This window comes from Stegastes partitus, unplaced genomic scaffold (assembly GCF_000690725.1).
Source record: "Stegastes partitus isolate 25-593 unplaced genomic scaffold, Stegastes_partitus-1.0.2 Scaffold1537, whole genome shotgun sequence".
Lineage (NCBI taxonomy): Eukaryota > Metazoa > Chordata > Actinopteri > Pomacentridae > Stegastes > Stegastes partitus.
In genome coordinates, this window is record NW_007579268.1 from 20,922 (window position 1) to 37,356 (window position 16,435).

Genomic DNA, 16,435 nt, shown 5'->3' on the forward strand with positions numbered 1-16,435 from the left:
AATAAATAAATAAAATAAAATAAAATAAACATATATATCTTTTCCCCCACTATTATAGTAATTAATATGTACATATGAAAACATGCTACCAGCACTCCTGGATAATTGACCTCCATGTGTAACCTGTACTGAATTGAACTGTTCAATAAAGTTTTGAATTTTGACAGTCACTCTATGCACGCGCTGTACCACTCTGTAGCTAACAAGCAAATACTGCAGTTATGTTCATCTGCGACACAATTTATTAGTTTAAATGATAATTCGTCCTATTAAATAAACGTATTTTAATTGAAAGAGTTTGTCGATAGGTAGGCTTTTTTTTCTTCTTTTTTAAAAATGGATTTTTAACCGAAATCAACAACTTCCTCTAAAGGAGAATTGTGGGTAAGTTGCTATTTTACCGTTAGCTAATGCTAATTTTAAAGTTAGCTAGTTATGGTTGTGCATTAGCAATAGCTAGCTAGCCTCTCCACTCACCCGTTCGACTTGCAAGGTAAACCGCGAGCTGTGGTTTTGTTCCACCAGGTGAAACGACTACAATGACAAGCGGGGATATCGTTTATGACAAGATTCACTTCAGACACGACCCAAAGTGGAGCGGTCGCGTCGGGCCCGCGGAGGGGGGCGGGCCGCTGCTCTGTGTGGCCTGTGTGGTCGAAATGATGGAGAGTGACCACATCGCGGTGAGCAGCGTTAAAGTGTTTCATCTGGGAGGAATGTGGAGCTTTCCTCTAACCAAATCAAACCCTCAACTGTGCTGTATTTATTTAGCTAAGTGGGCTATGTTGTGTGCTGTGCAAAGTATCTAAGTTCTGTGTGATTCCCCAGAAATGCGTATGAAAATGATCATATCAATTTCCTCTGATGAACGGACTTTATTTAGCCTCACATGCTTCTGTCTGTGTGAGCCAGGCTGTGAGGAAGTCTTCTGCCCTATCTGGTGTCAGTGGGGTGTTGAAGTGCTGTCCGGGGGCTTTAAGGGAGCTGCTCCAGCAGGATCACAGAGTCTCTCTGCACTTCACAGCCACACTACTGGGTGAGAAACCACAGCGCACACAGTGTCACTTCACAATGTAAAGGAAGCTTTAGTGAGATTGATTAAGAAGAGCTGGACTTCTACCTTTTAGCTGGTATCTCTGTGGAGTTGCAAGTAGTTTTGTGAGCTGAGCTGATAAGAAAAAAAAAGAAGAAGCAAGAAGCACCCCTACCCAGAAGTGGCTGTTTAAAGCCCTTTTCAGACGATCGATATATAACACTGGGTGCCTAATCAATCTGGTGAAGTGACGGCATTATGTCATTCAGACGTGGGTCATTTCTGCATTAATGGCAGCTTCATTCCAAGTTGAAAGTGTCAGAGTGAGCCACAGTACGCGTCATACACATGAGACAGCAAGTTACACGATGCATAATAATGCTCTGATAAACAAAAGATTAAATCTAAATCCCTGTCTAACAAATGATTTACCTGTGGCGTATATACAAACTGCGTCTGTGTGTGTGTGACAGCTCACCTATCTGATGTGAAGAGAAAGTACACAGTGTTATGATCCTGACTGATCAAACAACAACTGTCTTCATTACCAGGATCATTGCTAATTACAAGTAATTATGGAAGTTATTTCTGTTGCATCCCGTGTATAATTGTTTCGTCAAGACGCAGATTGGTACGACTCTTTATTCCGACCTGGTAAAGTCTGTCTTCATCATCGTAAAGTTTTATTATTATGGATATTTCCATTTGTAGTGGAATTGTAGAACAAAGGGAATCTGCCATCAAGCTCTCTCTTTTGCTCTCTGTGATGTTTTTGGACCAGTATTTATGCTAAAATGTGGAAAAATTCTTCCCCCAAACTGCTTCACACGCTTCAAAGTGCATCACTTGTCTATTTGATAATGTGACTGCGTTTTAGTTCAGCCCTGTGTTGTGATTAAAGTGATAGAGGAATGTTACTGGGTCTGACCGAGGAAGATTGTTGCTGCAACTTTTATGAAAAAGGTTCACATTCTGTCAGAAAGTAATGCGCGTCTTAAAGGGGCTTTAGACATCTCATTGGCTTGCGTTTGATTGTCTAACCTTCCCACTCCCTGGAACTAAACTCCACCGTGTCAGTCCACTGCTGTGCTGGCATCGCAGTCACATTCCAGCTTTCCTGCAAGGTCAGACTGAAGAATGGAGTTAATTGATCTCATCACACTACCTGAGCAATTAGATATGGAAATATTCAAATTATTCAACATAAGACAGTTGTACAAAACAATAAAAATCATCCATTAAATATTAGGAATGACCTGCAGTTCACTTCTTTTTTCATATTAAAGCGGTGTTAAGAGATATGTTTGCCGTCTCTGGTAAGATTAAGCCAGAACATTGATTTGCAGCTGAACTAAGCAGTTATTTGGGCCTTGATATTACACTTTGTCTGGTCCATCTAACTGACGGTAATTTTTCATGGCATCTGTATTAGAAGTGGGGGTTTTATTTTATGGTTGAATTATTGAACTAACTGACCATCTAAAATAATTGGCTGCCGAGTCGTGGGCAGTTTTGTTTTTTGTCTGTGTAAATATTTCTCAGATGGGTGAATTTCTGTGGCAGTGCTTATTCCAGTCATATGAAAAATGTAAGATAAAGGCATGAAACACTGGCACAAAATACCAGCAGCAGTACTGGCACCTTCTATGGAAGAAATACAAGAATCTGCCAAGAAATGTGTTTGAAGAAAACGTGGTTTGAAAACTAATGAAACAGCCTACCTGTTCTTAGTGATGTTTTTCTTTTGTCATGCAGCTTTATGCTTGTCTGATTATAGAAGTCAGAAAAACCAGCACATCAAATAACAAAATGCAAAGATTTACGACAACGTTTGATGTGTCTTGGGTGGATGTAAAGTTATCAATAAGATGACAAAAGGTGGCTCGGTGGTTAGCATCATTGCCTCGCAGCCAAAAGGTCGCTGGCTCGTGTCCCCAGGATCTTTCTGCGTGGAGTCTCCATGTTCTCCCCGTGCAGCGTGGGTTCTCTCCAGGTTCTCTGGCTTCCTCCCAGAAACATGCTGAGGTTAATTGGTGATTGTAAATTGTCCATAGGTGTGAATGTGAGTGTGCTTGGTTGTCTGTCTCTAAGTGTAGCCCTGTGATAGACTGGTTACCTGTCCAGTTGTCCAAATCAGCTGGGATAGACTCCAGTGACCCTGGTGAGGATGAAGCGGTGTATAGATGATGGATAGATAATAATATGACAACCATCCAGTGCCACCAGTGAACCTATAAGATTATATTTTAATACGTACAGGGAAGGTAACGTTCTAAACATTGCGTTGCGGTTAATACTTTAATGCCTTGCTCTGTACATTATCCCCACCACACTGAATTACTACGATTGTAGATGTTATGAGAACGGCAGGTAAATCGCACCGGTGAGTTGGTTTATAAAATCCTTATTGCTGCAATTATACCCTTGTGTGTTTCATCACCACACCATCAGAAGATACTGCTGATACATCCTCCTCTTTCCTCCTCTGAACATTTGGTAATCAGAGTGTAAAGAATCAGGCCTGAACCATTTGAGCTCTAATTAATTAGTGCAATAAGAGGATATGTAGCAGATTTGTAAGCCAGTAAAAGCTCTGACCGATATGACTAGATATTAGAAGAGCCATTACAGTGTTTGTGGGATGGTCTGCTGAACTGCACCACACCGTGTGCCAATGAAAGTATAATCCAATATAAAATAAGCCTTTCGGCTCCCACTGCACTCTGCCTTTTTACATGCTTGCAGGATAGTGTTTACAGATGCAACGTTAGAATTTCTTACACGCCTGATGTTTTGGCTATCGAGCAAAACTCGCCACACTTCCTGACATGACTCCTGATTTTTATTCATTAACCTAATTTGTCACTTTTTCTTGTATGATTATATTAATTTTCAAGCCTTTTCTTATTATATTTTTGTGAGACTTCTGTACATTGCAAGAGGTTTGTGAATAATGCTTTTTAAACCAGTTCATGCAAGTCCATGCTTTTGTCCCGTAGGGATGCTTCAGACTGTGGAGGACCCTGTCACTCTGGAGAAGGTCGACCAAGGTGAAGAGATTTCTGTTTGTAGTTTGAATAATATGTGTGTGTGTGTGTGTGCTCACCAAACACACATAAATACTGTATGTACACATCCACACAGCCTGCTCACACTGCACTCACATGAGCACATTCTTTTGAGTTATATGAACACACACACACTGTGAATTTTTCTCCAAAATACTTACACACAACTTCTCTTTAACGAAGCTGATCTTTGACTCCTCGTGCCTCTCAACATTTCTGAAGGCTTTGACTTCAGTCTGCATGTAGATAATCATTCACTGCTGCGTCGTGCATAGCTGAAGTACCAATTTCTCTTTGTATGTACTGATTGATTCTGGCAGCTGTATGCAGATTTTTTTTCTGTATCCTCAACGCTGGCCTCACAGCAAAGTCGCAGTTTTTAGCACTCAGACACATTTGGCTCAGTGCAGCCTCTCAAAATGCAAAAATGTCTTGGTAAGTGCAAATGACAGAATGATTTTATGGTAGCTGTCTTAAAATGCCTTGGGGACCACTTTGCTGTAATAGTTAGTAGAGTGCTTAAATTTTGACACTGCTTTTGGTCTTTGCACAAACAATGTGTGAAGAACACATTTTGAAACTCATTTGAGCCCGTATAAATAATGCAGTTATCACATCTGCGTGCGTGCGTGTGGAGAAGGAAGACTCGCCAGCTTAGAAATCGTGTAAAGCCGTCAACTTAATGAGAGCTTTGGCTTTCGCTGAGAGGTAAACCCGGATCGTGTCCTTATGGCAGTCACATCAGATGCTATGCTAATGAACGGTATGGACTGTTGGAAGCATGAAATTGCAAAAGAATTCTTAAATCTTTTCACAGCTGTGCACAAGATAAGCTTGAAAACCGAAAATGAAACCAAATACCGTTGATTTTAAAAAGACAAAACTTGGGATTAATCCATATTAAATTACTGAATACATAAAGACTTTTCTGCAAAAGTGTGAAACTGTGCTTCACTGTGAGGTTTATTTAATGAATGCCTCTCTTTGCTTTCTGTTTGATGTCTGTGTACATGCATACATTTGTGCGTGTTTATGTTTGCCAGTGCTGATTCAGCTGCTTGTGGAGCTGCAGAGCGAGCTGTCGTTTCGCTTTGTTTTGGACGAGGTACACAAACAGGTGAGACAAACACTTTTTACAGATATATAGAGAAACACTCCTACTCATGTACGCATGCAGGAACGGGGACGCACCCGACATGTTAAAACTTTTAACAGCACTTGTGTAACCAACACTATATCCTCCCGGGGCTGTTTAGTAAACAGTCAGTGTGCTTGTCTCCCTCTCGCTGCTGTTGTGTCACCTCAGGGTGAGGCGGTTGTGGAGAAGCCTCGTTCTGCAGCCGGCGCTGCAGGTGGAAAATAGTTGAGCTGTGTATACTGATGATGACAGAAAGGTATAACACCAGTCAGGGCAGACAGGTGTTATTTATACGACCAGAATAGAGCCTGATTAGAGGCTTTTATACAGAACGTATTTAAAGAACCTTCTGTTCGGAGTGTAGTACAGGAGAAAGAGGCAGGTTTACTGTATGGTGTTGAATGAGTTACAGGCATTTGTCTCAGGTTAACCCTGGAGCTTCCTGCTGCAGGATTAGGCTGCATCTATTATTCAACTCACGGCCATTTTTTGAAGGTTTTTAAGCGTGGAGGATTTAGGGCAAAAGCTGCCTTCCACTACTATGACTAATATGGATGTACCATTGTTGTGCTTCATTTCTATTTCATTACATTTAGTGCAACTGAGAATTTTTAGAACAGGTTAAATAACAACAGTGTTTACTGACTCGTCGTTACAAGGCCACTATTTCCTCTCTAATTCACTGTTTTCATTAAGTGGAAGTATTCCAAGTGCTTCTTATCTGTAGTGCCCAAGGTTGTTGTGTTTTTCTTCACAGTTGTGGAGCTGTTGCACACTAAATTTGGGGATGTTTTTTCAGGTGGAAAATATAAAAATAAGACCTTGGGCTTGTGGAGGTAAAGTGACTGTGTGGTATCCTAGTTGGGGTGTTGGAGTAATTGTAGGTAAATTTGTAATGTGAAATGAAAAACATGAATATCATTTGTGGAAGTCTTAGTCTTTTATGCCCGCTGTGTAGCTACAACTGCCCCAGGAATTTGGACTTACTGCAAATTATGACAAAAAAAAAGGCAAACGTGTTGAGGCTGTTTATGTGACACTGTTGATCTTGTGTTGTACAGCAAAGCCTGTCCAATTATACCGTATAAAACTGTTCCTGTGCCGTGTTCATCTAGATAGGTCACAGTGTTGCATGTGTGATATTGATTATTGTATTCCCTATCTAGCTGAGTGACCAGCACACTGTGAAGCGTTTCCTGCCAACCCTCACGTTCTTGGGAAACCTTGTGAAAGCAGTGCCTAATGTGGCCCACAGCCTCGTGACTCAGTATGGTGAGACTCTGCAACACACACTTCATCCGGTCTCACAGTAACACACGTCTACAAATGTAAACAGTTTTCATGTGTGTCCAAATGTTTATGATCTTTATTAGCACTTATAGTCCACATTTGAAAGTTGCATCAATATAAAAAGAATACAGTCGGGACTTGATAATCGACCCTTAACAATCCTAAACCTGCTATCCGACAGGTTTTTAGGAAAAACCAACAGAACCCATAAAAACAGCCTTAACATAGCGACAGCCTTGGATTGTGACTCCGACATGACATTTAATGTCACCAATCAGGATGACGGCGTATTATCTGACTGAACAATCCCACAGATTGGCTACGTTCACACTGCAGGACTTGATGCTCAATGAGGATTTCTTTGTGACTTCCTTCACGTTTCCACTTCAATGCGACTTGTATGTGATCTGCTGTGTGAACTTCATACGAGCCAAAAGTGTCCCGCATGCGCAGAAGAGGACACGACGACGTCACACGCAGCGAGCGTGCTCAGTGTTTATGGAAGTAAACATGGATGGTAACGGTGGAGCGTATCTGCCACTCCCCCGCCGCCACCGATGGAGGAAACAGAAGTGTGAGCGCTAACTAAACTAGCATCAGCAGCCAAGTACTGCCTGTGTGTTCTGGACACTTCCACCCCGTCAGAGCGCTGCCCCGGGGTGGAAGTGTCCCCCGATCACGCCGAATGTTCGGATATTCATCATTAATTGGGCCCAAATATCCAGAGAGCATAAAGTTCTATTGGGACCAGCCCTACTAGTTATTACAACAACTATGAACAATAATTAACAACAACCCTTCAAGCATCAAGCCCTCCTTGTATCTGGACCTCCGTCTTGACAATCCGACAGCCTTGCTATCTGACATAGAAGGTTTTACATTTAGTGTTGGATTATCGAGTCACGACTGCATGTGAGAATACACTTTAGTGTCAACAGTGCTTTGTCACAGGTCATGTGATAAACAATTGTTGTACTTAGAGATATTATTAGCAATTTCTATAATTTTGTGTTGTTGATTTTATTTTAATACCAGAAAGCACTGACAAGAGGACGGATGGATTTCTTTATTTACTGAGAGACTGTCTTGTTGCGACCGTTACCCCGCTGCATCATGTATGAGCAAGAAGTCAAGTCAAGTAAATGTTGTTTACGTAGCCCTAAACTACGACCACTGACCTCATTGTGTAGCAAAGACCCTTCAGGGATATATAGAGTATCCACAAAGAAGATGATGACACAGTTTGCTTTGGGTCAGTTTTAAAAAACCAGTTGAGACAGGATCGGGTCAGATTTCAGACAGCTCATGATGCTGTCACATCTCTTGTTCCTGTCTTTGCTCTGGCATCTGAAAGGACATTGAGTAAAAAAATTTAACCAATGCAAAGGCAATTTATCTCAGAGGCTATGTGTTACCGATATTAGATATCCCCAAAATGGAAACGACGGATATGAAAGAATATCTAATTCTCAACATCCGTTGTGCTCTCAACACGGAGAGATGGAGAAAATTCAATTGACCTTTTCAATTGACCTTTTCCATTGTATCCCAAATGCATTGAAATATTTGCGCTACGTCCACTTCTGCTGCAGTCGTTCCCATGCTACACCCCATTCCACTCTGAGTGCCTCTGAGAAATTAGAAAAAAAGTCACAAAACTGTATCTTTCATATCCTTTCCTCTGAACTTTCTCAATTCAATCTCTCTGGCTGTTATGACCTTTTCAATTGCGCCCTGGCTGCATGGAGATAGCCGTACTTAACATTCTATCTGCATAGCCAATCCCACACCAGCACCTGCTGACAGTAAAAATAAAAAGTCACAAATACATGTTCATATAGCCTTTTTTTTTTACTTGAGATTTCCCATATATATGGATATATATTTCTAACTAGATGCGTGAGGCGGAACGATATTGCATCTCGCCCCCCACGCCACACAGTCCCTGATTTAATCTCTGCTACAACCACCTGTGCAATGTCTGCCTATGCACTGAACCATTTCTCCTCTCTGCCTAATGGGCATTGTTAGTCAGCTGTAAGCTTGTGTGTGTGTGTGTGTGTGTGTGTGTGTGTGTTTGTGTCATGCCCGAGCGCCTGTTTTACAGTCGAGAGCGAACGTGAGCCCTGTGCCGAACAAGCAGGCATCGCGGTTGTTTCGCTGTTTGTCCATCTCCCATGTATTTTCATGAGTTTTACAAACTCCCCTGAGCAGCCACAGGTAGCGGTGGGTTGTTTAGATGCTGATGCAAGATGCGGGCTGCCACTATTGACTGTGCGCGCCTGTCTGCGGCCTGTCACTCAACAAGTCTCCGTGGGGCTGTTTGGACTAACGACAGCAGCACAGCAATGACAACACGAGCCCAGAGCACCCAACGGACTCCGCTCTTTCTGCGACTCGCTGTCTGCCCGTCTATCTAACTGATTAAACCCTCTGTTTTTTCCCCCCCTCTCCTTTTGCTTTTCTCAGCTGGAATTAGTCTTTTATTTTCTCTTTATCTTCTCCCCCCCTCCCTCCCTCCCTCATCTCTTTCTGCTTTGCTGGTGTCTTACTCCCTCGAGTCCTGACTGTAGAGTGGTTGCAGACAAAATGAGGGAGCAGAGAGGGAAGATGAAGCATTAATGAGATAAAGAAGAAGAGAAAGGCAGACAAAGATAACAAGAAAGATAAAAGAGGGGAAGGACAATAGTACGGTGGACAATATGACAGTGGCAGCATTTTCTAGATTTGCACATTTTAGCAGTGTTAAAGGGAACAGTATCTCTAATCAGACGACACAGTTGTCAGTACAGCTTTAACTCTTTGCGGAAATATGAAAGAAAGGCGACATGCAAGAATGTAAAAATACCTGAAAACTGTAACCACGGCAAAGAGAAACAGACCTTTCAGGTTTTTTTTATGCCTGCCACTGTGTTCGTATCTAAGTGTCAGAAAATGTGGTAAAGGTTTTATTTTCCATCTGAGTTAACCTTTCATATGTTATTCCTTACATTTCTGTGCTGCGCCTGTGGAGGATTTACCCACCACCTACCCCTTTCCCTTTGCTCTCTCTCCTCCTCTCTTTATGCCTGGCTCTCATCTTGGCCGCCTCATATATTTTGGTTTAATCAAACATGTCTGGGAGCCTCTCCTGCCTCACATGGGGGTTTGATCTGCTTCACAGAGCAGCTGGGCTTGGACTTGGCTCTCCTGCTCTGTCATCTCTTTCTGTCTCTCCTCTACACTCGCTAGCTCTGCGCTCCTCTGTCTTTTTCTACAGCCTTGCTCTTTAACACTGTTTATCCGTCTGTTCTCAAAGCCACTATTACAGCCACGTTTGCTTCTCTTTCTTCTCTTTGTCCAAACATGCCTCCGTCCACGTCTCACCTTCTGTCGTATGTCAGCATGTGGCAGAATTTTCTTCAGTATTTTTGAAATACAAAGTTATAGTAAATGGACTGCGAGGTGGCTCGGTGCTTAGCTAGAAGGTCGCCGGTTCGCATCCCGGTGAGGACACCCGGGATCTTTCTGCATGGAGTCTCCATGTTCTCCCCGTGCAGTGTGGGTTCTCTCCGGGTTCTCCGGCTTCCTCCCACAGTCCACAAACATGCTGAGGTTAATTGGTGATTGTAAATTGTCCGTAGGTGTGAATGTGAGTGTGCTTGGTTGTCTGTCTCTAAGTGTAGCCCTGTGATAGACTGGTTACCTGTCCAGGTGAACCTGCCTTCACCCTGAGTCAGCTGGGATAGACTCCAGCCCCCCATGACCCTAGTGAGGACTAAGGTGTAGAGATGATGGATGGATGGATGATCTCAAGTCCATCACTGTGACTTTAGTGCTTTTTATGTTTGGTTATTTATTTATATTCATACATTAAAGAAACATTTAATTCAGTTACAATCAACACAGTTCTTGTGTTATGGCACTTTGCATTAATTTGTTAAACACTACATTAAGAAAAGTACTCACATTTTTAATTTTTAATTTACTGCAAATGCTATAAGTGCCTTAATCAATCTATTAATTTAATGGGGCTGTTTACCAAGAGAACCACCGTGATATGTGGCTTCTGTAATTGCGTATAGACGTATATTCTCAGTTCTACGTGACTCGGTAACACTCAGCCTGCTCGCTTTACTAGCAATCTTACAAAGGCTGGACCTAATAACAGTTTTAACAATAACAAGTCTGAACTGCATGCAGTCCCCGTAACGCACAGGCACACACAATTAAGGAAGCAACTAGAGGAAGGTTTTTAATTTTTTTTCCTACATTTCAGCATCAATGTTCTTCCAAAAATATTGCAGAAGACACGATTTGCTGCCAGACTCACCAATAACGAATGTAGTCCAGGTTTTGCCAAAACATTAAAGGCATTAAAGTTGTTGAATCTGAGTTTATTAAATACCTGCAACACTGTGGATTGTGTGCAATTATGCAACAGCTTTATGAATTGCTTATAGCTATAGAGTCATTTTTTAGCTCTTCCTCTTCTTCCTCAACCTTTCTCCCTCATCTTGCATCTTCCTCTCGGTCTCTTTTGCATCCTCACTCTTTCCGTGGCTGATGCTCCGTCCTCGGTCTCTTTGCTCTGTCTTGTGAATCTGAATCAGGCTTTTTACTGGCAGACGGTGTACCTGGGAGTCTCTAGCTGCCGTCTGCTGCGCTCAGAGAAGACTCCAGTTCATGTATTATTTTTTTTTTTTAATCTCCTCTATTCACTCTCCTTTCTGCCTGCCATTTTACTCCACTCTCTCTTCCCAGTAGCCAATGTTCAATCGTTTCAAGACAGCTTTCCCCTCCGATGCTAATTCCACAATAGCCTCTCGTAGCTTCATTCCCTGTGGTTTGTTTCTCTGCTGTGTTATCGTCTCACTGTCCCTGTTGTTGTCTGTTTAGCTGTGCTCCTCTCTCAGTAATATCTTTACCTCTCCTTTGAGTATCTTTGTCTGCGCTCCTGCTTAATTACACACACATACAGTAGGTCTTTCTTGATTAATGACTTGATTTATGGTACATCTTGAGACACATGGACTAGATTAAACACACTCTACTTGATGTGTTGCATGTATTTAATTGTTGCTGTTGCACCAAACCAGTTTGAGATCATGCTTTTATTATCCTGCCTAAATCCTCTGTTTGCTTTCTGTTTCCTTTTTCATCTACCAGTGCCCCTGCTGGACCACCTGTGCTCGACCTTGCTTTACCCAGATGAAGCATTTAAGACTTCGGTTTTATATGTGTGGCTCCAGCTGCTCGGGACACCTGGGGGCTCAGTCACCCAGGCCTTGCCAACTGGCATCAGAGACAGGTTGTGCGTCCTGTTGCTGCAGACTTTAGGCAACGCCGACTCCCCACCGCTCATCAGAAACTGTGTTGGTGAGAAAAACATCCCTCAGTTTTATCTGTTTTATTTATTAGTTTGTCATTAGATATTCTAAAAACTGACTTTACCCTCTGGTTGCTTTTACCCTCTGAGCCCCGCAATCTGCTGGTAGGTTTATCTTTTTAAAAAATTAAAGCAATTATCAGAACGAGAAGCTGTCAGAACAGAACAGTCAACTGAATTTTAACATTTGGCCTTTCGCTCAAGTTTGTCAGGAAAATTAACAGAATCTAACCTCCAAATCAGAGTATTTCATCAAAATCGTTTTGTTTTTCTGTCTTTTTATTTAGTTATTTATTTAATATTTTTAATTCACCAAAAAATACACCATCACCATCAGATTCTTACAAGAAACTAAAAATTCAGCACTCAACCAAGAAGCTGGCTTAGTTGTGACCAACAGTCATGTGACAAAAAATCTGGGGCTAGTCAGCTGAGCTGGATTCAACTGTAGGCAGTGTTTACACAGAGCAGAAACAAATAAAAATGTTGATAGTACGTACAGACGCCGTCTTTTTTCCCTCCATACTGTGGCCACTTGGCGAGGGAGGTTTTAGACTTTCATTGACAGCATCAGGAGCTGCCTGGATGAAAAATTGCATATACAGTCGTGAATTGATAATCTGACACTAAACGTAAAACCTTCTGTTATGTCAGATAGCAAAGCTGTCGGATTGTCAAGACGGAGGTCGAGATACAAGGAGGACTTGATGCTGGAAGGCTCATTAGTTGTTAATATTCATTGTTCATAGTTGTTATAACTAGTGTATTGTTAGAACACTACGCATCGCTGGATTTCACGTCTAATTGACCGGTGAGCTTGTGCACGTTCCGGCCACATCCACCCCTTCAGAGCGGTCCAATGAGGTGGAAGTGTCCAGAACACACAGGCAGTACTTGGCTGCTGATGCTAGTTTAGTTAGCGCTCACACTTCTGTTTCCACCATCGGTGGCGGCGGGGGAGTGGCAGATACGCTCCACCGTTACCATCCATGTTTACTTCCATAAACACTGAGCACGCTCGCTGCGTGTGACGTCGTCGTGTCCTCTTCTGCGCATGCGGGACACTTTTGGCTCGTATGAAGTTCACACAGCAGATCACATACAAGTCGCATTGAACTGGAAACGTGAAGGAAGTCACAAAGAAATCCTCATTGAGCATCAAGTCCTGCAGTGTGAACGTAGCCAATCTGTGGGATTGTTCAGTCAGATAATACGCCGTCATCCTGATTGGTGACATTAAATGTTATGTCGGAGTCACAATCCAAGGCTGTCGCTATGTTAAGGCTGTTTTTATGGGATCCGTTCGTTTTTCCTAAAAACCTGTCAGATAGCAGGTTTAGGATTGTTGAGGGTCGATTATGGAGTCACGACTGTATTTTATGAATTTGATGCCGTACATGAATCAGAGTCTCCCTCCCAGTCACTGGGAGAGCATTAAGATGAGGACTGTTGAAGTATGGACGGCAGCGCTCTTGTTTTGGCTCACTTTTATAAATGTCAACTACTTTCAGGGGTTATTAGTAAATAAATTGAGTTATTTTCATCCCCAGATCTTCTTACGGGTGAAGCTTGATGGAGAAAGAGGAAGGATTATACTGAGATGAAAGAGTGTCGCTATCTCGTAGTGTTGAGAACAATGTGCTCGACAGCGTGCACTTTGGTGATAACCAGAATAGAGGTTTACACCGGGGGCAGAGGAGTTATTGAAAATGAAATGGAGTCATTATCTCCTAGAAATTTGAAGATGTTATATCACAGTGTTAACTTGGCAGACAAGTGGGATGCACGGCATGCTCGGTATAGAGCTGCAAGGAAGGTTGGGTTTCATCAGCTTCTGGAGTCGGGCTGTTGCTGTTCTTGTATTTATTAGTTTAATATCAGTCATCTTAGCCTCTCTAGCCCCAACGATAACAGAAAATGTGGTGGAAAGAACGGGATTATTATTCAGTTCCTTTAATGCTGCAATGTGTAAAGAATGTTCAAGACATTTCTATAAATGGAGACGTACTCTCCCTCACGCTTAACAAATGGTTTTGATTTGTTTTTTTTATGACTTTGTTCCCAGATGGCTGGATTAAATTCCATTTGTCGATGTATTTATCTCAGTAACTGTGAAATTAAATCAGTAATAGATGTAGTGAGCTCGTCTGCGCGATACTGTGACACTTGAAGTTTGGGCTGGGCTTCATCAGTTCATGTATGTTTCATATGTTTAATGTATCTGACATTTTTTGATCTTTCCATAGGGTTTCATACGTTTCTTCTCTCTGTGAGGACTGAGCCTATGTCACTATGACTTAATGTTACCTGATCTTATGTTTAAATCAGTTTAAGAAATACCTGCAAGTCAAGATTATTATATTTTATTCTGTCTTTACTTTGGTAGGTTGCATTTTCATTATTTACAAATTCATGGAATTTGTGAAGAATCCTCGCACCACAAGGGCTTTTATTATTGCAGAAGTGATCTAACATTTATACGTACGTCATTTGAAAGTGTCTGTTGTGGTGCTGAAACAGAGCAGTTCATTTCCAGGCAAATGGAGTATTTAAGGTGGTGATACTGATGCTGTGGCTAGTGTCGGTACAGATCACATATCAAAGCTTTAAAAACAAACATTTTTAAGATCTTGTTAATCATCTACTATTAATGTGGGTCATTTGTTTGTACTGTATTTTTTACTAATGACACCATCAGTGTGTGTTCTTAAATCTTTTTCTCTCATTTGTCTGCTAGGCCTGCTGTGGCAACTCGTGCAGCAGGGCGAGGCAGTGTCAGCCCTGATGAACAGTCAGATGATGTGCGATGAGAATGAGGACATCCTCGCCAACGACAGCCAGATCCTCAGCCAAAACCAAGAGCAACAGCCCCCCGACCACTGCCCTCTGCCTCTCATACTGAAAAAGGTCTCTGTCCAAACATCCTGCTCTCACCCCCAAGACCGGCATTCTATCGCTGACGATAATCATAACAAGGAGTTCTAATCCTGGATTAATGTGCCTTTGAATGGGGATTCGGGGAGGTTTTGCTCTGAACAAATATTTGTGCTTCATGTCTGGGAAATCAATGCGCAGATTACATCTAGTTAGGTTTTCTCAGTGATGACTCACATTACTCATGACGTCGGTGGGTTTGTGCAGATCGCCAGGGTGCGATGTGTTGCTGTAAAATTCAGCTTTATCTAAATAATCACCTAAATCTGGCGAACTCTCCCAAAACAAAATTCATCTCGACTGTTTATAACCAGACGCATCTGCATGAAAACTACAGAGAACTTGGGGAGGGGGGATGAAAAAACTCAAGTGCTTTTGAAGTTGCGAAGACAAATAACATGAACTATGCTGCACTAAAGGAACTGAGGCAAACTGGAGTAGCTTTGCTTTAATTCACAGTGGATGTGTTGAACGACGTCACTAGATACAGGCTGAGTTCCTGAACCCAGTGAGTCTTCTTAAACCTAACTAATGCATCCAAGTTCTTCAGCTTTTGCTTCATTTTCCTTCTGCAGTTTCTTACACAGATCAGAGTATTCTCACTTATGAAGGAAAAAATGATGCAGTTGTGTAAATTATTAATTAAATCTGCTCTCAAATGATGCCGAACTTGAACCGATGTTGGAGCAAATGCACCAGTGCTGGGTGAAGCTACGTCGACCGAACCGCCTCCTGCATATTATCTCTACCTAATTCATTTATTTGTGGCATAAACCTTTCCTCGAGGAGTTTATGATGATCATCAATCACTCAGAACGTCGATCAATGCGCTCTCCTTGCAGGCGATATTTGATCGACCTTAACACATTAAAACAAAGCTCGCAGGCTGGACAGCATACAGAAGACGAGACAGTTAGCCACCATGCTGCCTCATCTCTGTCGTCAGTAGCTTGTTATTGTTGGAGGATCTTCTTCACATACGTCGGTCTATAAACACTAATCCGGTCCTGATGTCCACATTCACAGACACACAGTTTTTGTAAGTTTGTGAGGACTCAGGGCTGCCCCGAGCATGGATGGTGTTGAATCCATTAGGAAGTTTATCCATAACAGCAACTGTTTCACTTATTTATTGAACATTTCTGCAGTTGTTGTATTTTCAGTCAAACACAGGATTCACAGATGTTTATGGCTTTCTGGACCTGCAGTAGTTTTCTAAAATTGTATAAACAGCGATGCCACAAATGGAGCAATCAGCTGAGAGAATAAAAGTGCTCAGGCTTCAGGGTGGACATTAGGTTTGGGTGTTGTGGTGCCGTGTTTCTTCAGTTGATTGGAGGATCCTAATAACACACATTGAACTTGTCTTTCAGTTGCTGCTGAGTGGTGATGAGACATTGCAGGTGACCAGCGCTAAGTGTATGGCAGCTGTTCTGGTCCATTCTCCGAGTCAGTACGGCGCTCCCTTCATCAAGGCTGATGTACCTGGTAACAGTCACAAGCAGGCACACACACACGGTGGCTCACTATTCAAGTTCTTTTATTTGTCTTCTACAAATAATTTCCTCTGTCCTTTTTGTTTCCTTTTGATTTCTTCTCTTTGT

At 42.1% G+C, this 16,435-nt stretch overlaps 1 protein-coding gene across 1 annotated transcript in view; it reads left to right on the top strand.

Moving 5' to 3' along the window:
• Positions 1–539: 539 nt before the first annotated feature.
• Positions 540–16,435, top strand: part of mei1 (meiotic double-stranded break formation protein 1) — a 66,999-nt gene continuing 51,103 nt past the window's right edge. Inside the window, exons 1-8 of the mRNA XM_008300412.1 lie at positions 540–683; positions 913–1,036; positions 4,033–4,083; positions 5,145–5,218; positions 6,406–6,511; positions 11,678–11,887; positions 14,635–14,804; positions 16,205–16,319. Of these exons, the coding sequence (XP_008298634.1) occupies positions 540–683; positions 913–1,036; positions 4,033–4,083; positions 5,145–5,218; positions 6,406–6,511; positions 11,678–11,887; positions 14,635–14,804; positions 16,205–16,319 (994 nt within the window). The remainder of the gene's footprint in view (positions 684–912; positions 1,037–4,032; positions 4,084–5,144; positions 5,219–6,405; positions 6,512–11,677; positions 11,888–14,634; positions 14,805–16,204; positions 16,320–16,435) is intronic.